This window comes from Anarhichas minor, unplaced genomic scaffold (assembly GCF_050575085.1).
Source record: "Anarhichas minor isolate MPS153535 unplaced genomic scaffold, ASM5057508v1 ptg000042l, whole genome shotgun sequence".
Lineage (NCBI taxonomy): Eukaryota > Metazoa > Chordata > Actinopteri > Perciformes > Anarhichadidae > Anarhichas > Anarhichas minor.
The window spans coordinates 5,515,054-5,540,765 of NW_027466488.1; the positions used below are offsets into that span (position 1 = coordinate 5,515,054).

The 25,712-nt window shown below is 39.2% G+C and overlaps 1 protein-coding gene across 1 annotated transcript in view; it reads right to left on the reverse strand.

Annotated features, from left to right (window-relative positions):
• Positions 1–9,335: 9,335 nt before the first annotated feature.
• The window catches only part of LOC142970066 (CUB and sushi domain-containing protein 1-like), a 362,809-nt gene continuing 346,432 nt past the window's right edge, over positions 9,336–25,712 (reverse strand). Inside the window, exons 63-75 of the mRNA XM_076110217.1 lie at positions 22,636–22,809; positions 22,433–22,499; positions 21,596–21,702; positions 20,417–20,490; positions 18,814–18,925; positions 18,423–18,602; positions 17,962–18,024; positions 17,241–17,402; positions 15,872–15,984; positions 13,088–13,175; positions 12,671–12,797; positions 11,329–11,391; positions 9,336–9,495 (exon numbers count right to left, since the gene is read on the reverse strand). Coding sequence (XP_075966332.1) covers positions 9,336–9,495; positions 11,329–11,391; positions 12,671–12,797; positions 13,088–13,175; positions 15,872–15,984; positions 17,241–17,402; positions 17,962–18,024; positions 18,423–18,602; positions 18,814–18,925; positions 20,417–20,490; positions 21,596–21,702; positions 22,433–22,499; positions 22,636–22,809 — 1,490 coding nt within the window. The remainder of the gene's footprint in view (positions 9,496–11,328; positions 11,392–12,670; positions 12,798–13,087; positions 13,176–15,871; positions 15,985–17,240; positions 17,403–17,961; positions 18,025–18,422; positions 18,603–18,813; positions 18,926–20,416; positions 20,491–21,595; positions 21,703–22,432; positions 22,500–22,635; positions 22,810–25,712) is intronic.

The window sequence follows — 25,712 nt, forward strand, 5'->3', positions numbered from 1 at the left end:
ATTTATGATACAGTTTCATGTCTCTGTTACTTTCTTTCTCTTTGAACGGGTGTAAGAATGATTGTTAAAGTGTCTCTGTGACAGTGATCTAAAAAACTGCTAGAAATGTGCTGAAGGAGCCATTAAAGCTGTCACATCTCAAATTGTACTGATAACAGCTTCTTATTACTCTGTCAATCAAAACAGTTTCTTAATTAGTGGATTATATCATATTTCAAATCTGATATTGCAGCAGTACATACTATTAAAGTATTATAGTATTTCTTAGCCTAAGGTGGTGGCAACAGAAAGTTAAAAATGTCATCACTTTGTGTTTTGGCTGGCGGATAAAAGCCCTGTTTCGTAGTAATAATTAGCTCCCCTGCGTTATGTGGATGGAGTGTAATCTCATGCAGTTAACTTGCTGAAAACCACCAACTGTAAAACTGGCGATCTCTGCGTAGGCTAGTGGGTTGAATTATCACTGCATCTCTGCATATTTCCCTTAAAGTTGAGATGGTGCAAGGCTGCAGGGTGCGGCTGCATAACACTGGGCTTCCTGCCTCAAATGAAGAAAGCATCTTAAGTCAGCGAAAAGTGAAACGTGCTGTTGTTAAACATCAGCTAGCTAGATCACGGGTCAGTCAATGCGAGGGTGAATGATGTGTCAAGTCTTCATTATTGTTCACACTTATAACAATAACAATATGTCTTTTACTACAAATGTCATTGCAGATTAATTATATCAATCATTTGTGCTCCTTAATTTATATTCTATGCCTGTATTTAGTCAAATCAACCGCTTGGTGAGTTAATTAGTAGGATCAAGAACCACGACAGCGATGACTTTGAAGCACAATACTGCACATTAAAATGATTTGAACACCCAAACATATTCCTTCAACCTGTTGTCCCGTTACGTAATTAGCTCACCAAGTCAAGTTTCTCACAATATTTTGAAATGGCAATAACGTTAACTCAGCTAAACTCCAAAACCTTATGATTCTTTATATGAAGAGGATGAAGACAATTAATATTAGACACATTATGTATGAATCAGGATTAGGCCTTTCAAGATTCAGTTTTTCAATGCAATTATTGAAATTAAACAGTACAAATTAAAATGATGTGACTGCAATTCATCTTTAATGCAATTATTCAAGTTGAGCGATTCAAATTCAGTTTCTAGTGACACATATTTCTGCACATACTGTATATATAAAATATTGACCCAAGATGCCACATTTTCATGGTTGCACCGACATAATATGAAAGTATTGTGCATTGTATTCTACATTTCTCTCCAAATTGTATTTTTTATCCTTTTTGGGATCTAAAATATTGGATCACCACAGAAACTTTGATTTAACCTAAATGGTTTTAAATAGAAAATGAGTTTATAACGATGGCATCAGCTGGGGTGACGAGCCTCTCAAATTCAAGAGACAGAACACATTAACTGGCATATTTTCATTGGTTGAAGCCTTTTATCAATGTCAGGTTTCATTTGTATTGCTCCAGTCTGTCTTTTCTGTTTTCCTTAATTATATTTCGTCGTCCTTTAAATTAATGAAATAATTTGCTATAATTACTTATGACTTATTTTTTGTTCCATGCATTTTATTTCTTGTTTAGGTCTTTAAATGTGTAATCCCGTATTCTCCTGTAAATCAGTTTGTAACCCTGTTTTGTTAGATGCTGTATAGATAAAGTTTCATCCATCATCATTCAGCCCCTTCTTTTAAACCATGAGTCACATGTTGCGGCTGACTGGTCGTGCTGCTTTTCTCCCTTCACCGCTCCAGCTTTCTCCTTCTCTAGTTTCATACGAGCCATTGATGGAATCTCTCTACCTGTGAATCTCGTGTATTCAATTTCTCCCTGATATGATTTGCTGGTGCCAAAGTTTCTGACCAACCTGCATAACCATGGTAACATTCTGGTAAAATAGCAAGTCATGAAAAGACATTTGAAACTTTTCTTTCAAAGGCTTAGGGTCTGACCATGGTGTGTGCACGTAGAGGTGGAAATACGTCGTATATGGAGAATAGCTTACACTTGTTAGTGTACTACTTGGCACACTTGTTTTAAGGGTGACAATTAAATTTAAAGAGCGTACTATAACAACATATTAGTAACCAATGCTTGTCACAATGTGATACATGAGATAATCCACTCCAATCCCTACAGTTAGTTAGCAGTAATTAAACCTTCACATACTTTGCTATCAGCAACTGAACGACCCAGTGTAGATTATTATACACACAATGCAGAGGCAAAGATACGGTTCTTTTAGCTCACACTTTGCCATGGATTATCCCTTATTAATGTCAGGATTAAAGTGCTCCTAATTGAAATGACCAACCTGCACAAGGGTTTGACTGTAAATTCAAAATGAAGCAATTAGTCCATAGTGACTATGTTCGATGAGCCTGTATTTCAGTGTGTCCGTCCATCCATCCATCCATCCAGTAGCCTATCCCAACATGGATTTCGTGTGAGGCAGGGTTTATTGGGAAAAGTATTTTAGAGGGCTAATAAACCTTGACAAACAATAACATTAACTCACCTGACGGGTATATATTTAGACTGTGCGGGAAACTGTAGCACCTGGAGGAAACCGAAGCAAACATGCCCACAGAGAGGCTTTAACCAGGCAGGTCGGATTCAATCCAGGACTAAAGGCACCAGGCTGACTCTGTGTTTGTAATTGATCATATTCAACCAAACAAAATCATCCCAAAGACTAGTTCACAAATCAGGATAGCGGTGTACAAAAACATTGGTACAAAGGAGAGAGTATTGTATCAAAAACTTTATTCTCAAATAATGTTTTCAAAATAGCTGATAGATAAACTGTGATTCTCTTGAACAGCAGGTTGTGAAGCTGCATTCACATATAGTATCTGTTGTTCAACCATTTGTAAGACTCCATGTCGTTTCTCTCTCATGGGAGGACAGAAAAAGGCAATTTTCCATCCTAACTTCAAAACTTAAGCATTGTTTTACCAATCAAAATAGGAGCATCCAAAATGGCCGATATGCTAATGCTGCTGTTAGAGCCTAAATTCCCCACAATTTCATCTTCCACTCTAAACCCATCATGTCTAAACAAAGGGAACCATATTCCTCCTTGTTTAGACTGATATAAGGTCAGATTTTAGGCCATTATAAGGGTCAAGTCATCCAAAATCTTTTGCGTCTGTGGAGGTCATCCCTCTCCCAGATACAGACATTAGGATCAGCCACTCACCGCTGCTTTTACACAAGAACACTGCATTTTTTAAATACTGTTCATGACATTGTGAAACGTAACATCTGGTGTGTATTTTTTGTTCAATGTAAATTACGTGTGTCTAAAATTAATTTAAAAAAAAATGTATGTCAACATGTTTAAATGGAAGAATTCACCAATGCTCAGGCAACTCGGAGATACGGCTGCCACATTAAAAGTCACATAATAAACCATGTTTTTGCAAGAAATGGAGACTTAAAAAGGTTGATGTTCAAAAGTAACACATACTACTGGCACCAAGCTGCAGCAGAGTTGGAGCTGACACATCTTGTATTCTACTAAAGTGTTTTGGATTGTGAATACAAAACTTTTTACAGGTGTGACCCAGAGATAAGTGTCTCTCCAGCACAAAGATAATTTACTCTGAGTCCCACAATGTTTTCTGTTCCTGTGTAAAAGCAGCCATAATGGACAAAAGAGATCATATGACATGTTGATATTTGATATTCAGTTTGAACCAGAGATTTTTACATGGTGTGTAACAGTAAAAACATTGACTTTAATGAACAAGATTGTGTTGTACCTACATCATTAATCATAAAAAGTACAGCATGTTTAATAATTTGTTTTTGTTTTTTACAAATTCTCCATAAAAAATAGATTTCTGTACAAAACTTTTTTTTCTTTTGCACCTACTTCAAGTTCAGCAGCACATGATGATGGTGAGATAATGACGGTGATTGTGATGCTCAACACAAAATCATTAATGATGATGGCGGCTTCCTGGTGAGGACATATCTATGTGCCATTTGGAAGAACAAAAATGAAAGAATATTTTTTTACACATTCATGAGCAACAAACTTACTTACTGCGTGTAAATATGTGTTGCTGAGAACGCATCCCGTCACCATAACGTGTGAATACAACACATATATGTGTGGTGTCCCAATCTACAAGCTGCCATGTGTAGAAATGACAATTATTCATCCTTTGCACTGATGAGTGAAACAAGGGTGCAGTCAACTCACGCTCAATTCAGACACACAAGGTTGTGGATTTTCTTTAAAGCTCTAATGCTGAACGTATGGCATGAGAAGTTTGTCCAATCCAAACTATTGAGAAGAAGGTGACACAAAGGCCTGTCAAGGGCAATACTGAACATTTTAATATGAATACACTGCAAACTGAACCCGAAAGCAAACCACCCACCCACACCCGCACACGCACACACACACACACACAGAAAGGCCTGATATCCATCTGGCAATAACATTTAAGCACAGATAAAAATCAGGTCCATATAGCTGATAAGCCACATATGAACACATGTATGACACAGTTGCTCTCCAAGCAGGGCTGTGACTGGATTTCCCCGACACTAATCTTAAAGGAAAAAGTTCAGCTTGGTGTAATTTACAAACATCTGCATTAAATCTATTCTGTATTTTAAATAAAAAAGCTCATCTCATGTGACACTGTGTGAAAAGGCAATGTGCAACATTTACAATTTTAGCTGGTATTATTTTAAGCTTGCAGACACCTCGGCCCCTATGTTTCAATGAGGACTGCTGACAATACCCCTTTAGAGAAAGTATGGGACAACGTTATTCACAAAAACTGGGAAAAGTCTCAGCTGAATAATCTGAGACAACCTTGGCCTTTAAAATAATTAAGTGGGTATTTTTTTATTACTTGTAGCCAGCTGTCGCTCTATTAAACGTTGAGGACTGCTGACAAATGTGGAAAACGCTTCACAAATTGTGAAGAAAGTCAAGATTGATATCCAAATTTTGAAGGCATCTCAGAGGAGGCACTGTATGTGTCATGCTAAGAAGGATACTGATCCATAAACAGATGAAGTCACTGTATTGTATTTCCTTCTTGACTCTATAGGAAATCTCATCTGAATTAATCCAATCAATTAAAGTAGAAGCTCGGGTGCACGCCAGCAATAAAAAGAGAGGAGGCCCACTATCTTGTGAGCAGACGCTCTACTGTTGTTTACAGATGTCTTGTTTATTTCTGTGAGGCGATTTTGAATGTGTGTCTTCTGTCTTGTCACCCTCTTTATTAACTATTACCAGTATTATAGCTAGTACACACATCTGCATATCTTTATTTTCTGTGCCTCACATTGTTGTACGTGTTTCTGGCTTTCTGCCCATGACCCTGACACTGAGGCTGTGAATGACAAGCTAACAATGAATATTATAATACCAACAATATCCCATAGTCATGCTCCCAAACATAATCGCCATTGTTTCAGGACATTTCATTTGCAACATCCAGGTCAGCCGTAGATTCATTTTTAATTAAATGAGCTAAAGATGAAAATAGAAACTGCAATTTATGCCTTAATCCATTCTCACTTATTTCTAAATAGGTGGATGTGATAATCTTCTCATGCCAAATGTTTTTCTTTTGAGTATTTCAGTTTTGGGGAAAATCCCCTCTGATGTTAGTGAATTGATTCATGGTCAAAAATCATAATTCTATCAGTTGTCAGAAGTTTTCTTTATCTGACACCACATACATTCCACTCACCATTCCAGCCCTGTCGCCTACACATTACATTCCCGTACAACAAAGCTGCTTTGGGAATTACATTTCGAGGGAAGTGTATTTTGTCGAGGATTACATCTGCTTTTGACGTATCACAAATAAGTTTCAAATGAGTGGGTGAAAATCTATGTGGGTATGAGGCCCGGATAGTGGATGGTTAAAAAAAACACACACACACACACAGGGCTTTCAATCATTCAAGTTGGAAGTGCAGTTGTATGGGAATGTAATTTTGTAGGAGACAGGGTTGTTGATATCATATGTGTGAATGAATGGATTTGTGATTGTATGATAGTGTAATGGTTTGAGGCTGAATGAGATGGAGAACATAAACGAAAATTATTTTGGACATTAAAAATCATGCAAGTTAAAGGAAACGCCTGAAGTGTAACGGCAGAATAGTGTGCATGGAGAGTGAAACAAACAAAAAACAGGCCTGAGGACACTGAAAGACACGCACTGAAAGCAGTTACATCTGTGATCTAAACCAAGTGCAGCATCTTTCGAAAAAATAAAATTATTTTGAGAGAACACTGCGAAAAATAACAAGCTTGGCAAGTGATTAGAAGCTAGTGGATTTTCTTGACTCCTACAGAATCACGGGCGTTGGTACGACTTTTTGACTTAAAATACCAGGAAATAAGCTGAATGCAAGGATGCACTCGCTAAGCTTGTGTATTTGTTGCAGTGGGATTCAAGCATTGATAAGCAGGATGTAACTTACTCTCTGCACACGAGGTATTTCTCAAAAATGGCGGGGTTCCGGGGGGCGATAACTCTCGACAACAATAATTGTGCATGTCGTCGTTGTGTTTGTCCTCCAACGTGACCAATTCTCAAACAGAAAGAAGCTGTGGGCTCTTCAAAAAGTTGTGTTGAAATGAGATCATGTGCATCAGATCTGTAAAATGTGTTCGAATGTATGATAGTGTGAGTAGTCATCTTTTTAAAGAGAGTTAAAGAAACAGTCACATTTTCTTTCTGAAAGCTTACACTGTCTGTGAAACTGAAACAAAATAGCCCATATTGAGATACTATTACATCTCTGTGTACTATCAAGTATACCTCAAGAGTTCTGTACAGTATCTCAGAAACGAATGGCGTTTAATGCCTGTAAATAAAACTAGCAATGTGGCACCAGTGTTTCAGTGGGACCATACTGCATATCATGGATGTGAGCCTTTATGTCTTCGACATATCGCAGCAGTAACAGTATTCAGAATGAGCTTTCAGGAAAAAAATCTGTGTTGTTCTAAAAATGGCAAAAGAAAGAAAGTGGTGTCATTATGTGACACTAGAAGCTCGGAGGTCCGCGGGTACACTGATCCCAACGTTCTGGTTGGCTAGCATGTTGTCGTGGCAACAAAATTAACAACGATTTATAGCATGTGGTCACACCTAACAGGGAAGGTGAAATATAGATGTGTATATACAAACACACTGTAACCCTGTATTTTGTTATTTTTGTCACCTTTTTAAAGATAGAAGTTTCTGAATAAAATTCTCTTTTTTGAATGACTCGTTTTCAAACCCATTTCAGACCCAAAAATTATTCTTTTTCTTTTTTTTTTCATAACCCAGTCAGAAAAACACACTAGTGCAAAATTTGTGCGGTTTAAGAGTTCATATAAAGTTTATATTTTGGGGTCCCCCAGCAGCAGTGGTTTGGGAAGTACCATGGGGCCACTGGGTATTTGAACATAGAGTCTGTTCATCAATATCTTCACTGAAGAAAAATGCCAGAAGAGACAATAGAGACAACTATTTGTCTCAGTTTCCATAGCAACCTGTCATTTTCTCTCTTTTCCAGCAGGACTGACAGAGTCGTCTATCCGTCCATTTGTCTGTGTTCGTCCGTCTAATTTCCGTCAGTCAACCCGTCCGTCTGTTAATACGTTCTTCTATTTATGATTTGTGGCTGGAGAGTATGCTGTAGGAAAAAAAATCCGTCATCACTTGACTGATAATCCCAACGGAGTTATGAGAAGACAAATCATTTCCTGGATGTGGCCACAGCAGATTGTAGCGGTTGATGATCTTGACAGCTTATTGCCTCCAGGCTTCCACTTGTTCAGCCACCAAGCACAGGATCCTGGCTAGTCCAAGAACAACAATCAGTTGTCTGACACTTTAATTGTGTTAGACAGGCCTCTGGAAACCGGTCCATTGTGTACACCAACCCGGCAATGAAAATGTCTGGTTTTCTGGTTTAGCACAGTCTGCCTAGTGCTAGTATGAAATATTGTACATAGGATTGATTTTAAGTATGTAATACCTTCATACACAGGTTCTTCTGGGAAAAATAGCAGTTGCAAATGCCTGATTTGGTATGTTTTAGCCTACACAAGTTGCCAAATACTGTAGGTAGACATTGTCATAATAGGCAATGCAGTAAGTGGCGGAAGGTAAAGAAAATCACAGGAACCTATTTGAAAATTCATTGTTGACTGACAACTCAACTTACCTAACTCTGTTATTGTACGGCTTTACTAAACCTAACCCATTCAGTTCTCCAAGTAGGCTAAAACAAAATTTAAACATATCTGTAACTGCTATTTAACTCTAGTACGCCAAGTACTAATGTAATACTAGTATCCAGTACTGGATGAGAGTATCATTTTATTAAAAGGAATTGGTCTGGTTGAGCTTGTCACTGCATTGACTGCATTTCGTTGGTCAACTTTACAGCAGTCTGTACGAACGATATCAGATTCCACCAAAACAGACTCTGTAAGCTGTAATTAGGTCAGAGAGTCCAGTCCAGCGTGATGGAAATCCAGCGAGAGGTTTTTGGTCCAGCACCAATGATGGTTTTTGTGTTGACGTATAGGAACAATCCAACTACTTTTCGATGTCTGGAGGGGATTTGAAGGGTGGAATAGTGTGCTTCCCCTGAGGGTAGAACCTTGCACCGGTCACACATGTCTGGCCTGCAGCAGGGGAGTTAAGTTAAGGGGAGGTAAGTTAAGAGTTAGTGTGTACCACTGTGCAAATTTGGCATGGGGTATGGCGTTAGGTTGGGTAAACAATTATTCAGGTTGCAGGAAGGGCATTTAAGAACCATATGACTGGCCATATAAAGCCCTTTTCACGAGGAGGTGGGGTCAAATTTTGCAGAAGTCAACTGATGCTGGATGAGAACTGGGTCAAAGGGGTGGTCGCACTTGGAAGAAGTTCAATTAATTAATCTTTCTGTGTTTTTCCTTGGTGCCTGAAAAGCAACAGTGCTTAAGAAGACTTGTGGTCCCAGCTTTAATCTCCCGAACATCACTTTTGATGTCGTCGTTGTCTACTCCCTTTTGTATCGGTTCCAATTTATTTTGCTGGAACAGACTCTAGGGACAAGTGGATGGTATCGTTGTTCAGGTAGCAGGTGGAGCAGAGCGGCATTACTGTGCAGATTGTGCTGACAGAGGACCAGCGTGCTACAACACAGACCGCTCACAGTGACGAGTCCAAATCATTAGTTTGTTCTTTCTTTTCTTTTCTGTCAAACCCCCGCAGACCAACAGGGAGGTTGGACTAAACCACTGTATAGGTAGTGGCAGGTTTGTTGGACTATACCACAGTGCAGACTGTATTGAGTGTGGTATCAAATCGAACTGCCTTTGCCTCAGTGGGCTTCATGTTGGTGTCATACATTGGGTTTTCAAATGATGCCTGACCATTGGAGCTCTCATGGCCGACATAGCCATTGAACTGGGCCTTGGGTCGCGTCCTGCAAAACAAAATGAGAAGGAAATAATGGTGAACAAATAATGATCTTCAGAAAAGATCTATTTATGGTTAGGAAAAAGAAAACACTGAAACCAAAAGGGTGCAGGTCTCTAAAACACAAAATGACAATAAAAACACAAACAGAATTTGAATTTGTTAAGTCATTAATTTGATTGAAAAGCCACACAACACTTCAAGATAAGACAGACTACACACACCATGTTATAATTTGCATTACATGTCATATTTAACATCCCTGATTTTAAAAGCACAGGTGTGAAGGATGTATGAGTTTAAGAATTACTGAACAGCAGAATGTTCTATTTGTACTGTACTCATGCAGAGAAACCTTTACATAGGGGTAGGGGTATAGATTTATTATAATTAACAGAGTATTGATTATATTTCTATGTTATGTTGTCTCTATTAGTTCTACAACTAATTTAAAATAAAGTCCACTTGTAATATTTATATACATTATCTGTCCCTTTGGCTGTCTTGTTAGAGATTAAAGGCGAAACCTTAGTAAGAGCAGGTTTCTGGTAAAAGTCTACAAATTGCAGAGAAAATGATGGCAGGATGGAGAACATGAACCATTACAACTGCCTGCTTCGGTGGTTTAGCTGCCCAGAGCCCATCTGCTGCTCTCATGCGAGTGTGTAACCTGCCATCATCCTGAATATGGTACACAATGGTTTTAGTTCAAAAGAATATATTATCACTGAACCTGCCTGAATGAGGATTTCACTGCAGGGGTTCAAAGAGATATTCTGTGAAATATGACTAACTGTCCTAATTCGTCTGTTTGTCACAGATTACATTTTTGGATAATCAGGTCCTATAATCCAGTTAGATATAATCACTTACTCCCAAACCCTGTGGAACTATTAGCAGGGAGGAGTGCTGCAGCTGAAACACTGTTTGACTCTGACCTCATTAAGAGTGTGTGTGTGTGTGTGTGTGTGTGTACGTATCCAACCCTGGGGAGCCACTAAGCCCACCCTACATGCTCAACCCATTACTTTACAAAACTGCACACACACCAACACACACCGCAGACCCCCCTACGCGGTAGTAGTTCAAATCGCTGCACTAGTGTCTGGTTGTGGCTGTAGGTGCAATAGTTTAGTTTTATTGGCAGAATGAAAAACAGCTCACATAATTGCTTTGACAGTATTATAGATACTGTACAGACTTATAGAGCCAAAGCAGGAAGAAACTGCAGTGTGCACACTCCTCGCTTTTATTTTCTCATTTACGATATTATATTGTTGTACAGAGAAATCATTGCTGTTGGCTTGCCATTATGTTGGGCTAGGGCATAATGTCAGCAAAGCTAACTTTACCACACACCTACTGTCAAGTCAGGATGAAGTGCCAGTAGAAACATATTGAAGTACTGTATACATTACTTGTCTACTTTATTCAATATTGTATTTGTTCTTGATGACATCATGTTGACAGAATGATTGCTGTTTTGACACAGTAGGGCTGCACTGCTTTTAAAAACGATGTACTGTGTATCACCTCAATTACTTTTAGCTGATATGAGGAGTCAATGTGTTCAATTTCCCTGTGAATTAATATACATTTTGGTTTACAAGTTTTAATTATATTTTCAACTAATACAAAACAGTGTAGGACAAAACACACAACTTAGCTCAGTTTAGAACACTTAGAATTCAAATGTGGTCAGTTGTGCAGCCTTACGAAACAGCATGAAGCAAAATCGAAAAACTAAAAACAACGGATGACAAGTTTGACGGAGGATGTGGCGGCGGGCGGAGGTCTGGTTGCTGTTTGAAACCAGGTGAATAACAGGTGCCAGTCTTACCTGCCGCCAGGCCCCCAGGTGTCTTTTGGTCTCTCATTGTCATCTGTGTCAGCAGACAATGTCCTGCATATACAACCATCAGCTTTAATATACATCAGCTATCATTGCACACTGTTAACTGGTGAGCAGGTTGTGTAACACAGTGTAAAGTAATACAATGGTAGTGTTAGTAAGTCTGCTTGGCCCTAGACAGCAGTCACCATCTTAGCATTCACAGAATTTACAGCAAAGCTCATTACTCACAAGTCGCAACACATTACAGTCTGTTTCCTCGATAACATCAATAGGTCAGGACTCTACATGTCTCACTGCAGATAGAGTACTGCAGCATACAGCTAGCATAAATGGCGAACCAACGGATTAACGTGTAATAATGACTATAGTTGATAGATGACTTTGTAAAACTTTGAGTGATGAAGTTCAAAAGTCAGAACATTCCGTAGATGTAGAATCTTAAATAGGAAACATGAATGATGACATTTTACCCTCAATATAGCTGTGTATTATCTGCCATCTTAGGGCACTGCAAGTCTTTTGTGCACTTTTTAGGAACAATAATTAATATCTAAGGTCTGAGTTTTGGAGCTATAACTATGTTTAAAAAAATGACGTTTTCAAAGAAAAACATACATCATTACTCTCTTTACTACACAGGCTCTATTTTGATGTTGGTGCAAATTTGTCAGAGGAACACATGCTGATGGACTTCCACTTTGGAAGGTCGCAAGTATCTTACTTGTCTGCCTACAACTATTTGGTAATACACTTAGTTATTTTTCATCTCATACGCATCTAAACTGATATCAGTACACAATCCTCAATGTCATTAAGGAAGATTCGTACAAGGTTAGATTATAAGGTGACTATAGTGTCCTCCACAATTGCTTGTAAGAAATATAAAAGTCTTCCATTTAAAAGTTTTTGTCATCGAAATGTGTTCTTTATGGGAGGTGCACATTCAGGCAAGCAATGGATTAATATAACATTTGGCCCGTATGGAAACTGCCAAGGTGTCATGGCAATGCAACTCTAACTGCTGTCAATGTCTCCGGCCTACTTGTCTGTCCTGCAGCCGGGCTGCACTTCTACCTCTGGTCACCAAAACATAAAATAAGATAGAGAGTGGAGGTTTCAAGGAAACGTATGCAATAAATGACGAAATTAGGGAATTGTGCTGCACTGAAAAAAAATGTACATTCAAAGGAACCATTCAAATGCACTGAGAATCATGAAAGTGTATCTGCATAAGGACATAATGCAACAGGGCAAACAGCTGCTTTGTATTCTAGTTTGCTGGTGGTCTGTTTTCACATGATGGATTGACATTGAGGATGTAGCTTACCTGTGCTTGTAGAGGTAGAAAGCAAATCCAGACAGGATGAGGGCAAAGAAAGGAACCAGGATCGCTGCGGCCACAGAGCTGCTGTTTGTGTAGGGGTTGGACGGGTCCATCGCCATTGTTACGGGGCCTGGGGACACAAACACAGATGAACCCTCACATGCATGGACACATAAACACCCTTTTGTGTATGTGTAATTGAGGCTTTTTGTATTATTAGTCTGTATATTTGAACTCTCGTGTTTATTCTGTCTGAAAATAAAATTATTTTATATTACACTAACAAAAACATTTCAATAAGATTTCTTCAATTTGTCTGAATGTTTTAGTCCCACTCTCAATATGACAATGTGTAATAGGAAGATCAAGGCTGTGTTGTTTGTTGTGGTTGTTATTAGAGCTGATGTTAGACAGACATACCTTGCCTTGTCAGATGAAACTTGCCAAAGTCTTTACTGTGAATATGCCCCTGGTAGACAAAAGTCTTCTGATCTGATTCTGCAGTAACCTGGAAAAAACAACGCATTCAGTGTTCAGATTGCAGTTTATATAATAAGTTATACACTTTCCATTCAGATGGACGGGGGCTTCTGTCACCCTGGTTTTCCTAAATTAGAGATACAGTTAACTACAGGTTTATATGAGCTCCTGAACAAACAGGGAGAGATACTGTAAAAGTTCTCTCAGCATTAAAGGATTATGTGATGGTGGTACAAAGTACTGCAGAATAGTGTTTGACACAGAAGTAGAATATGATGGATGAACTTCAATTCTGTCAATCAAAACCACAGCAGGACGCCGCTGGGAAGGTATGTGTAATGAAAGTGTGAAGATGTGGCTTACTGATCACACATAGGATAAGACAGCTGTGGTTGTAGGGTGACAAAGTTTTAAGCATATTTTAAGGCAGGTGAATATGTAATTACCTTCCTGCAGCGTTCACACTTAAAAAGAGCTAGCTCAAAGTTCAGATCCCACAGATTCAAATGAACTGAATGAAGTTCTCATTATGCATGTACTTACTACATTCCTGTTACATTTCATTTCATCCATTTGAAAAAATTTGTATAACTTAATTTCATACATGTCTATATTTTATCCCTATATTTTCACTTTCATGTCTATTTGACTTTTACTTGTGTGATTTTCTTTTTTCATACATACATATTTAATGAGCATTGTTGAAGGGAGCCTGATATTCAAGAGCCAGCGACTACTTCCTTTTAATTGTAGTGCATTTGATAATAAAGAACTTGAAACTAGTCTCAAAACCCGCGTACATGAAAAACAGGCGTGTGTACGTTGTATGAGCGCACGGGACAGTATCCGCGAGAAGAAAAGCATCATCACAACAGATGATTTCTGCGCCGCGTGCACAAATCCAGTCCCACGAGCACGGGGCTCAACCCTCACTACGCGCTCACAACTACGCACTTGCTCTTCAAGTTGACTTTGAGACTTGAAGGTGGGGATGAAATAGACAGTGCCTGATATGTCTCCACTTGCCCTAGACATGGCAGCAGCCGGCCACACAGTACGTGAGCGTCGTTAACTGTCCCAAGCATTAACGACGCTAATTAATGCTTGGGACAGTTAACGACGCTCATGTTCACACTCGTTATCTGCAAAAGGGACATATTCCTTTCACCGAAAACATGAGCAAATTCAAAGAACGCAATCTTTCAGTTGACTACAGAGGGACGACAACATCGCGCTGACAGTTGTCATCCTTGAGGAATACAGTCTCTATTTTTTAAATACAGTATGAATTATGACTAAATGTGATTCAGTAAAAAGTAATGTGATTTTTCACATGTGGGTTCCCTCCGGGTTCTCCGGCTTCCTCCCACAGTCCAAAGACATGCAGCTTAGGTTATTTGGAGACTTGAAATTGCCCGTAGGTGTGAATGTGAGCGTGAATGTTTGTCTGTCTCTATATGTGCCCTGCGATGAACTGGCGACCTGTCCAGGGTGTACCCTGCCTTCGCCCAATGTCAGCTGGGATCGGCTCCAGCGCCCCGCGACCCTCAACAGGATAAGCGGTTTGGATAATGGATGGATGGATGGATAATGTGATTTTTTAAATATGTCATAGTATTGTGGCATGCATTCATTTGTTCAAACTCAATGAACTATTATTTTTTTGTATTTGTAAATTTAAGGTTTCACCCTGTCTTCTCTCTTCATTGACAGCACAGTGTCTCTCCACCTCCTGTACTTTTTGGCCTTTCTCTCTCTCTTCTTCTTTTCCTCTCCTCACCATAATCTTGTTTGGAGACTGAAGCAGCAATCTTTTACCCATAAATCTATAGTTGAAATTGTATCTTCCAACTGTAGAATGACTGTTTTTCAGAAATCACAACTAAGCCAGCCTGATTCTTCCCCTCCCTCACTTTTTCTGTCTTTCACAACATTATAAATTGGCTGTCCGTGTGCCTCCTTTCTCTTCTGTCCTTTTACAATTTCCTCACTCTGTTCCTCTCCCCCCCCCCGTCAGCAAGTCAAACAGGATCAGATTTTTAAACCATTCCCCAGTTGTAGAGATCTTCAGAAGTCCCAGCTTCAAATACAACATCGAATGGAGTTAAAAAGTCTACATGGAACATGGAAGCTGACTTGTCTTTCCTTTTAAACACTCTTAGCAATCAATGTTTTCACAGTCTAAAAAACACGCCATTTATGCACACCATAGAGAGATAATGAACACACAGAGCAAATGTGCAATAAATCCACAATATTTGAGCCCTGAATCTTTTGGTGTAATGGGAAGCTACATGCTGGAACTATTTATCGGCACGGTGAGTAACGTCCTGGAGTCTCTGTGGGATGCTTTGCGATGTCACACAAAAACATAACCTTGCAACAAATGCTTCTTGGTAAGCCGTGATTTATCATTCACCATCATTTCTCTGTTTGAAAAGACATTTGAGAAAATGTTAATTAACGTTTATTGTATTTCAACATCTGTTTTGTATAATGTGACTGAGGATTTGTCATGAATTTAAATACCCCTCTTTCGCAAAAACCCGTCCAGTGTAATAGAGGGTGTGGGCTGAGTAATGCGGTGTGGACGATGCTACATTATTGTAATGGGAGTGATATTGATATTATGATATTGATTTTTGTTATTAATAAAAAAGATGTGTAAACACAGCATTAATTTCAAAATGTTTGATATAGAAAATGAGAGGAAGGTTGTCTTACATATCCATCCATAGCCCAGTTGTCATTTTTGAACTTGCTGTAGTAATGCTCTGTCGGCCCCTTCACCTGGTAGACCTTCAACAGCAGCTGGTTCTCCTCTGACTTGTAGGTACCTGGATGAACAGATATATAGAAATACATTGTTTTTGAGGTAGTGGTGTCATTTAAATAACAGCAACTTAACTTCTAATTTGTGTTGCCACTTGGCAGGGAAAAGAGAAAGACATTGAGGCAAAGGTCCCACGGGAGGTTGACAAACAGAAAGACAGACAGACAGGGAGGGAGGCAGGTAAACAGACAGACAAAAGGAGACACCTTGACATTTCAAATTATGATCCTCTATTTCCTTCACCCAGCACTTGACACATTACTGGGGAGAAAGTGACATTTACCCTTTAGCTACATGTCTATTGGTTAACTATAGTGCCAACACAGAAACTGCTGCGGTTCAACATGACAAGTCCATATCACGGATTCAAAATGAAACAGCTTTATACATTCAGAGCCCTTTCCTCCTACCTGCAGACACTCTTTCAAGACCCCGGCATCAAGCTGAACTATTGACTGTGAAATATTGTTGTGAAATGTCAAAATATACATGAGTGTCAGCAGGAGAGTCAGACAGTTTGTTAAACCCTACTCTTTTGGGGGTTTTCACTCAATACTGCAGCTTTACCTGTTTTGTTAACCTTCCAGCTCTTTCCATACAATATTTTCTGTATATCTGCAGTGCAGTTGAATAAAAACACATCATGTGCTCAAGAGTACTACTGTGGGGGGTTATGTTGCTCAGGTACAGTGATAATGTGGCCCTTCAGACTGGTGTGGTAATTCTTCAGATGCATCAGTGCAGAGGGGCACAAGTACACGACTTGTTAGGCGGTTCGTAATTCCAACCAGTGCCCCTTGCATGTTATATTATTTAACAGATTAGCGCTCAAACTCAAGCACAAACCATTTTTTTTCTGCCCTGCAGACTGTGAATGTTTATAAAAATGTGAATGTACTTAAATAAGTGCAACATAGGGAATCGCACCAATTTCAATATAGCTACCAGCGATGCTTTGCTACAAAGTGTGAATGAAAGCTGGATCTTTATCAGCCTGCTGGGTATTTACACTGAATTTCAAGTCTTCAACATCTGGAATGTGATTGCTCTTTTTTTAACCTCCCTGATAGTGGTGCTACAATGCTCCTTTGAAGTTATTAAACAGGTCCATTTTATTCACTTTTAGTGTCATGTTAATTCAAGTATTTTCCATCCGTTTTCTATATCCACATATACAGATCATGGTCATTGTGGAGGGTATTTTCTATTTCACGTTAATTTGTGAATAACGTTTTAGTGTTTTCCTTGTTTTTTTTTTACCTGATAGTCTGATTGACACTCCGCTGGTTTCCAGTAATGTGACGTTGACTCTGCCACTGGTAGCGTTGAACCCAGTAACTGTAAATGTGGTGGCCTGTCTTTTCCCGAGATACTCGTAAAAACCGCTCCACTCTGAGTGTAGAGCGAACACATCCACTGGAACTGTAACGGAGAAACGGAAACAAAATTCTTGTTATACCACCTTTGCAACTTTTCCCTGCCACAAGTTCAAAGTAATGAACCGAAATGATGGCAAGAAAAGGGTCATTGTTAGGATTCATCCCTTAGTGTTTGCCAACAAACAAACAAAAGACATGCACCTCTGGTCCCTTCATAACTGACTGCTGCAGTGTGTCTGATTCACACACTTAGAAATATGACTTAATCAAAACTCAGTAGCTTCAGTATTCTTGCAAAAAACCTTGGTCTTTTTCTCTGGTGTTAGTCTTTCTTCACTGGCTCCCTCTAAATGCATATATTGATTATAAAATCCTACTTCAAACTTACAAGGTATTACATGGTATTGCACCTGATTTATTTACTGCGTCTGAGCCGTCGTCCTATAAATCTAAAATAAGACCGCTTGCCGAGACAGAGGATCCTTGTAGTCAACACTCACTACATCCTCCCACCACAATAGCCATTCTTCTCTGGAAAATACAGTTTGTACATCTGTGATTTAAGTACTACAATCTGTGCTGTAGTTGCTTATTCTGCATACCTCGAATCTTGTTCTTCTGGACATCTGACTCTCCTCTGCCTTTGGGATTGACTTTCACTCCAACTGAAACATAAATCAGCATTACATTTAGTTTAGCTCACTTCATGGTTGAGATTAATCTCTAATCCCAATATATTGCCATTTGTCAATTCTGGGGTTACACAGACAACTGGAAGTCTATTTTCTGTCTGGTTATATAACTGACTTTTTTTGTTTTTATTCATCACAGTATTCGCAGCCATCTGCTCCTTGTCTTTGAGATAGGAGTATGTGATAAAACAAACAAACATCACCCCTGCCTTCATGGAACGCCTTACGCTGACTTTCGAGAGCACGGCAATAATATCAGAGTGAAAATCTGTATTTAACTTAAACCTTATGACATCTAGTTAATATTCAAGGCTCAACATCAGCCCATTTTATACAAGCAGTGCATTTTTTCCAAGATCGGATCTGAATACCTTTACAGAGCGGGGGTTTGCCCGACCATCTCCCATCACTTTTGCAGGTTCTGTGCTCTGATCCCCCGGCCAGGTAGAAACCGTCTTGACAGGTGTAGATCAGCGTATATCCCAGGGTGGGCAGGTCCATAGATCGAACATCAACATTACTGGGGGTCTCTGGCTGTCTGCATGAATGGGCTGAGTGACAGGGAAGAGGAAAATAAACACAGAGTTGTCACTTGTATTGCATTATTCTCCTTAAAGCCAAAATAAGTATCGAGTAAAATGCAACATAAAGATAGAAAAAAAAAACTCATCAGTGACAACAAAACAGATTAATTAACAGACACTATGATAAGAAAAGATAATATTAGTACACAGAGTAATAACAGACATAGTTGTCTCTTACCTATGCATTCTGGTTGTGTCCCACTCCAGGTTAGGTTTTCTAGGCACGTTCTTGTGGTGGAGCCAAGGATGTGATAGTTCTTGCGGCACTTGAAGGAAATCTTACTGCTAACCTACATGATGTAAAAGCACATTAAGAGTTAATCTTTACCCGCAGCTTCCGAAGACATTCCGCACTCAGCATGGGGTAGTTGTCGTTTCATTTTAAAATAAAATAAAAACTTTTATTGACTCACAGCTAACTATTTTAATCTTACAAAACATGAAACAACAAATACCTACTTTTATCAGCTTGTCATTTTTAGTGAATGTAATATTGTTAGTACTGCGTAATGTGGGTGGTGACCCCCTCCTATCTTTGAAGAGATGTCAGGGGAAATATGACATATGGATGATATCCAATTATACCTCCACGAACTGAAGGATTTGCACGTTTGTTTGAATTCCATTATGACCAATATATTCCATCAACAGGTTCTTCTCTGTGCCCCAGACAGTCTGGTCTCATTGCAAGAAAACATTGCCAAACTTTGTCATCTGCAAAGTATAACTTTAGAAATCTGGGTGCCACATTTACAAGGCCGTTACTTTTGACCTGCATGTAAAAAAGTGTCTTGTATAGAATTAAAGGATGTGTGTCTTCTTCCAACTGTTTAAACTATTGTGCAGTCAAACCTTCATGTCTGTCCTTGACTATGGAGATATTCTGTCTTGTCATGATACCCTGTGTATCACAGTGCATTCCGCTGTATCACAAAGGACACGTTCCAGAAGTATACTGTTGACTGTATGACACGGTTGGATGGACCTCCTTATAGAAGGACTCGAGAAGAAATAGCCATCTCGTGTTATTCATTTACAAAGTTCTACTGTTGAAGCTTCTAAACTACCTCACATCTCTTCTGCCATTTAACTCTAACCACACATAGTACATGATCCAGTAACTACTTCATCTTAGATATCGTATTAATGTTGGCAGAACTGGTTTCAGGTACTATGAACCTTTTAACAAATAAACTGCAAACTGCCATAAAACAAGAGACTTGCATACCCCAGGGAGATTTTAAAGCTTCATCATCTAATGTTGTTTATGATTCCTGTAACAGGTTTTAAGTCTTGTAAATTGTGTAGCTGTTTTGCGGTTTGTATCCTTGTGAGTGTTTCGTGTTCTCAGGTCTCTCTTCAAAAAGAGATCTTAATCTCAAAGACACTGCCTGATTAAATAAAGATAAAATAAAATAAAATAAACATTTTTGATTGGCTCTTGTTTTTCCAACTGAGGAGCATTGCAAACCTCAGGCTCACTCTATCTCAGTTTGAGTTTATTATTCATGAATTTAGTCATTTTGATAACATTGTTGCAACTCATGTTGTGGCAGAATCCTGCTGCTATATTCTGACATGGTGTACTTATCATTACTTAACAAAACGTCAAGTTACCAACCAAACTCTGCAAGATGCAATTTAATTATATCCTTTTTTAAAATTCAAAATACACATCAGTTTCTTGAAATTAATTTTTCCTGACAAGTTTAACTTTAATGTAAATTGAAAGATTATACAGTAGTTTTGCCAAGTAAACAGTGAACTGATATATTTCTCACCTGAAAGCCCTGGCCCATGACCGGTATGCCATAGGCTGGAGTTCCTGGGTCACGGCAGTTGTTGAAGGCTGGGTCTACACACACATATAAACACTTATTATACTTACTGATATTAAAATATGGATTCAAGTTTTTATAATAATTCTCAAAGTCAAAGAAGCATTCTGACATTTCATACATACAACTTAACGATGTTCTCAGAACAGACATTTTAAGCTTCCGTGCAAGGTAGCATCAACTTTTACACTCATTCCACTAAGATTAACATATAGTGTATCTAATGTGCTCAGTCATTGCAAAAGTATAAAGAGCCTCAGTAGCATCACAATGCTATATATTATACGAATTTAGCGCACAGTATGTTTTGAGAGTAAAACCGTCTTCGCCAGAGCAACCTGTACCTGAGTCAGATAAATACAGATAAGCACAAAGCACAATGTTCTGCACTGAAAATCTAGTTGAGTCAGATATACATTCGAACGCAATTCTAAAGTAAAGCAGTGGTACTGGAAAAATGCACTACAGTGGAATAATATAATTCTTTGTTACTTCTTTTGTTTAAAATAATGTACAGTAAAAAAGATTAGCATCATACAGCAGCAATAATGAAAGAAAGAAAAAAAGGAGTAATTCAATACTGGTGAGGGCATATGGGTACCACCATGGATATATTTTAAAGCAATACACTGTATGACAGATAATACAGTTATTTGCAGCAGAAGAATGCGACCAAACGTCTGTGACTGGTGTGGTGTTGCTATGAGGCTGCTTTCCATGTCAGCTCTTACACAGTAATTCCTCTGCAGCAAACAAAATGTGAAGAGTGTAATATGTAACATTTCAAAGATTTACATTGCCTCATACAAACATTTCGGAACTTTAAGCAGGTTTTTCTGCGTGTGTGATGCAGAAGGGTGTTAGGAGCATTGATGATTATGTTATTCACTATTTCCTTAAAAAGTCAGCACAAAAAGCTTTATGATTTGAACAAAAACAACTTAATTCAAGGCAGAGCATTTTTAAAGCTAGATATCCAACGCAATGTCACATCACAAGCTAATGTATCAAGTGGTATGATATACGGCTGAAGTCTAAAGCTAACCATCGTCATGGACGTATACTGACACTCATAGTGTGTTTGAGGGCAACGGTAATTTGGGTTACTTGTGGTGGAATTACCTATACAGGCTGGTTGATGGCCACTCCACATGCCATCGGCTTGACAGACTCTGGAGGCAGAGCCTACCAGCAAGTAGGGAGTATGGCAGTAGAACCTGACCTCTGACCTGTATAGAAAAATAAACATTCAATCACACACACATATAAGAATAACAAAAAAAAGTGACAAGAAAATATGAAATTATGGGTTCCCGGTTTTCACTTCATTATTTGAGGTGTGGTTTGATGTCCATAGGACAGGTCGGAGTGTGATATGTAAGACATTCCTGCTCTTTATCTACTTCCCTCTACCACCAGATCTTTGGCATACATATTTTTTCTTGTTTTTATGCTCACAAACCAAAATCAGTTTTGTCCTTGTAATGTTTCAAACTGACATATAGACATTGGGGTCAAACAATGTCTCATCTTTTTATCAAGTGAACATTTGATAACCTGGGTGGAACAAACAACACTTCCCGAGGTCACAGCAAAGACAGAGTAAATCCTTTACATTAAAACAAATTCATTGTGAAGCACATAGAGAAAGTCTTAAGTTATTATCAACAGTATCTCTATGCATTCATTATAGTTTGTCTGAGTGACAAAATGTCAGTTGGCACATGGTATAGTTATTAAAAATCCATGCAACCCACCGGGAGTTGGTGTAGTGACAAAAATTCAGCAACAGCAGGCCTATACAAAATGTGTATTTGAATTTGAATGAAGCACAGGTATTTTCAAAAGCTTATAAGCCCTTCTGCAAATTTTCTTTGTGTTGTTAATAGAAACCTATAATAAATGAACATGAAAAACAGTGCCTGTGTAAGTCAGTGATTGCTATATGTAACCACTGACCTGTAAGAAAAGATGTTCCCCTCTCTGAATCCACCACCTGGAGAGCCAGAATCCCCACACAGGACAGCTAAAATGAGACAACAGACACACTCAGGACTTCCACTTCGTTTGAACTGCTAACATTACTGAGAGGGAATAAGTGATGTGCATCAGTTAAAGCTACTAAGCAGAAGTTTATAGGTAGTGAAGGCCACTAAACTTACGCAAACACTGCGGTACGTCCCCTGTCCACGTCCCGTTCCCCTCACAGGATAACACAGCCGGAGTGGACAACTGGTAACCATGAAAGCAACTGTAGCTAACACTGGAGCCCCATGAATGGTCGGTTCCTTCCACTTTCCCATGGTGTACTTGAGGAGGAGGTCCACACTGGATAACTGAAACACACACACACACACACACACACATGTGAAAGATCACCTACTGAGGTAGGTATATATTAACACAGCTCAAGGCACCACATGGTGGTTGACTGGTTTACACTGCTGCCTCACGAGCACAAAGGTCCTATGTCGGAATCTGCACTAGTACACACACACACACCATGTGTGTGTGTGTGTGTGAGTATATATTTGTATATCATTTGCATGTTCTCTCCACCAGGTGCTCGGTTTCCAAATACAGCTGCTAGCTGTGACTTTAGGTGCATTTCTGTTGGATGTAATCCCATCTGTCTCGCGGTTGGTGTCAACCCTGGCATGCATCAAGCCAAATGCAGAAAAAAACCACATAGTGCTGACCAAAGAGCCGCCCCCTGTGCTGTCCTTCTCTCATCCCTGATATATAGTCCCAATAGTATGTGACAAGATGGCTGCAGATGGGAGACATGGAATCAAGTGACAACAAAGAACAGCAAAAGCAGCAGACAGCCATTATCACCATATGGACATTTGATGTTTTAAAGCAGCAGATGACCTAGGTCACCACATTTAAGTTGCTTAACCAAAAGAAACCATGGTCACCATATGGACAGAGTTTCTGAAAGGGCATTTGGGGTTTTGTCTGTGATGGCTTTCTGCTTCCACTCTGGTGATTGAACTGTGATATTGTTTTCCTCAAGTCTGCTAAATGAAATGCTGGCAATATTATCCACAGCACCTTTCCATCATCCTTCTTAATTTGAAACACAGTCCTACTTTGGGGATTTTAGAAAGAAATATATATTTATACTTGAAATTCACTACGTGGGCTTGTTACAGTATTTATGTAATGATTCATACAAACATACAGCTACTTGGAAAACTTCATAACTGCTAATGTACATAAGCAATGTTGATATCAAATGGTCTAACAGACCAAATTGATGAATACGCATTAAAAAAGCATCTGTTATATACAGAGAACAAAGTCTGTGATCATATGAAAACATACCGTTTATGTGCCATCATCGCACAATTTTAAGAAACCCACTGTATGCACCTACAATTGCACTCACCTGTGGTGTGCGTTCATACATGCAAGCAAGTTGTATGAGCGCAGATGTCTGTACATATAACTTCATAACACCCTGATCAACATCTGTGTGTGTGCATGCCTGAGTGTGCGTCTGCCTAACTCCCTAAGATGATGATAACCATCTGCATGGTTTCAAACATCTAATAAAGTCAGTGTAATTCTCATCTAACCAGGAGACAGATGGTTTCACACTCCATTCACTCTGCTACGATGTTATACAGAGAGTGCACATAAGCACACGCACACAGGGAGAAGTAAGAAACATACAACATATACGTGCTACAGTAGATACAGTAGATAAGCACACACTGAAATCAATTTATGGACAGAATGCAGTAATATAACAAGCATTGTTTCAACAATAATACTAAATACACACTCCATTTCTAGGCAAGTGCTGGGTGCAGAAAACCAAACGGTTGACTAATTCTATATCCTTGCATGTCAGCAGTGTCCCAAAGAGGCCTCGCATCTCCCCAAAGTCATCCTCCCAGACTTGCAAAACGTGTTTAATTTCCTCGTGTCATTCTTCTCCACTCTACTAAGGTGCTCTGCTTGTTGTTAATCACACCTGCACACAAGACAATGGCAAACCCAGTTTCTTAATAAAGCCTGCTGTTCGTCTCTTTCTGTTGTGTGACTCCAGGAACGATTGCTAGCCAATAGCTAATGACTCTTAAAATTAATAATTAAGTCATGAGTGTTTTCTAAAAACATCGTTTGTTGTTAGGCATCAAACACCAGCTCTCTAAAAATAGAATAAAATACTCTTATTAACTTGAGCAGCTAATATTCCCGAACAATATTTCTGCAGGTCTTTGATGCCAAAAGAACTAGAATTGAAGGTTTCTGAACTCTTTGTTCTCTTTGTGTCCCTCCCTTGTTGTGAATAGATGAGGGTGGCTTCACATGAATCTGGAAGAGTAACTCCCGCCCCTGCCTGCTTGCACACCTTTGCATTTCACTCTATCACTGCAATCATCGACTACTTTCCCTCTCCCCATCTTTTCTTCTTTGCTCTCATGTCTCCATACTGGTTCTTTATTCCACTTTGGTTCCCTGCTTTCTTTCTGTCTTCCTGCTTCCCTCCAGCATTTATTTTCTTTCTCACTACACCTTTCTTCCTCGTCCTTCTGTCCCAGCTCGAGTCCTTTTTTACCCTCTTCCATTGCTCTGTTGTTCTCCTTCTCACACCATTACGGCCTCTTCCTCCCTCCCTTTATCTTTTGGGTATATCTCTCTTGGCGCAGTTCAGCCAGCCAACACATTTTATGGGCTTAATCCCTTTTCTCACTGTGTGTTTACAGGTTTGGGGCAGGTATTGATTTGTCTCTCTTTGTTCTTCCCATCAGTCGCTTCCTCTCTCTCACTTCACTGTAGCTTTCCCCTTGTAGCCCTACTGATGGCTCATCACATTCTCTCCTTCTCCCTTTCATTCACCCACTTCACATTCGCTTCTTCCACCCACCCCCCATTTTCTTACGTTCTCAATCTCTGCGTTACTCTCTTTGTGTCTTTTCTGTGTCTCCTCTCTTTGTTATCCAATGTTTTCCACTACACTTCTTCATCTCTCCCCTTTACTCATTTTTCCTTTCATTCATTCATTCATTCTTTCTCTCGTTTCCATTTCCGTCCTCCTCCTTACTTCCCTTGCTCAATCCTTTCCTTCTACCTCACTTGATTCTTTCCGCCTGGTAAAGCTACACTTTTATGGCTTACAACGCCTTTATTCAATACATTTCTGTGTGTGCATATATGTCTGTGTGGGAGGAAGCTGTTGTTCCAAAAGAGGATCAAATGAAGACTCGTGGATGCTTTGAGGTGG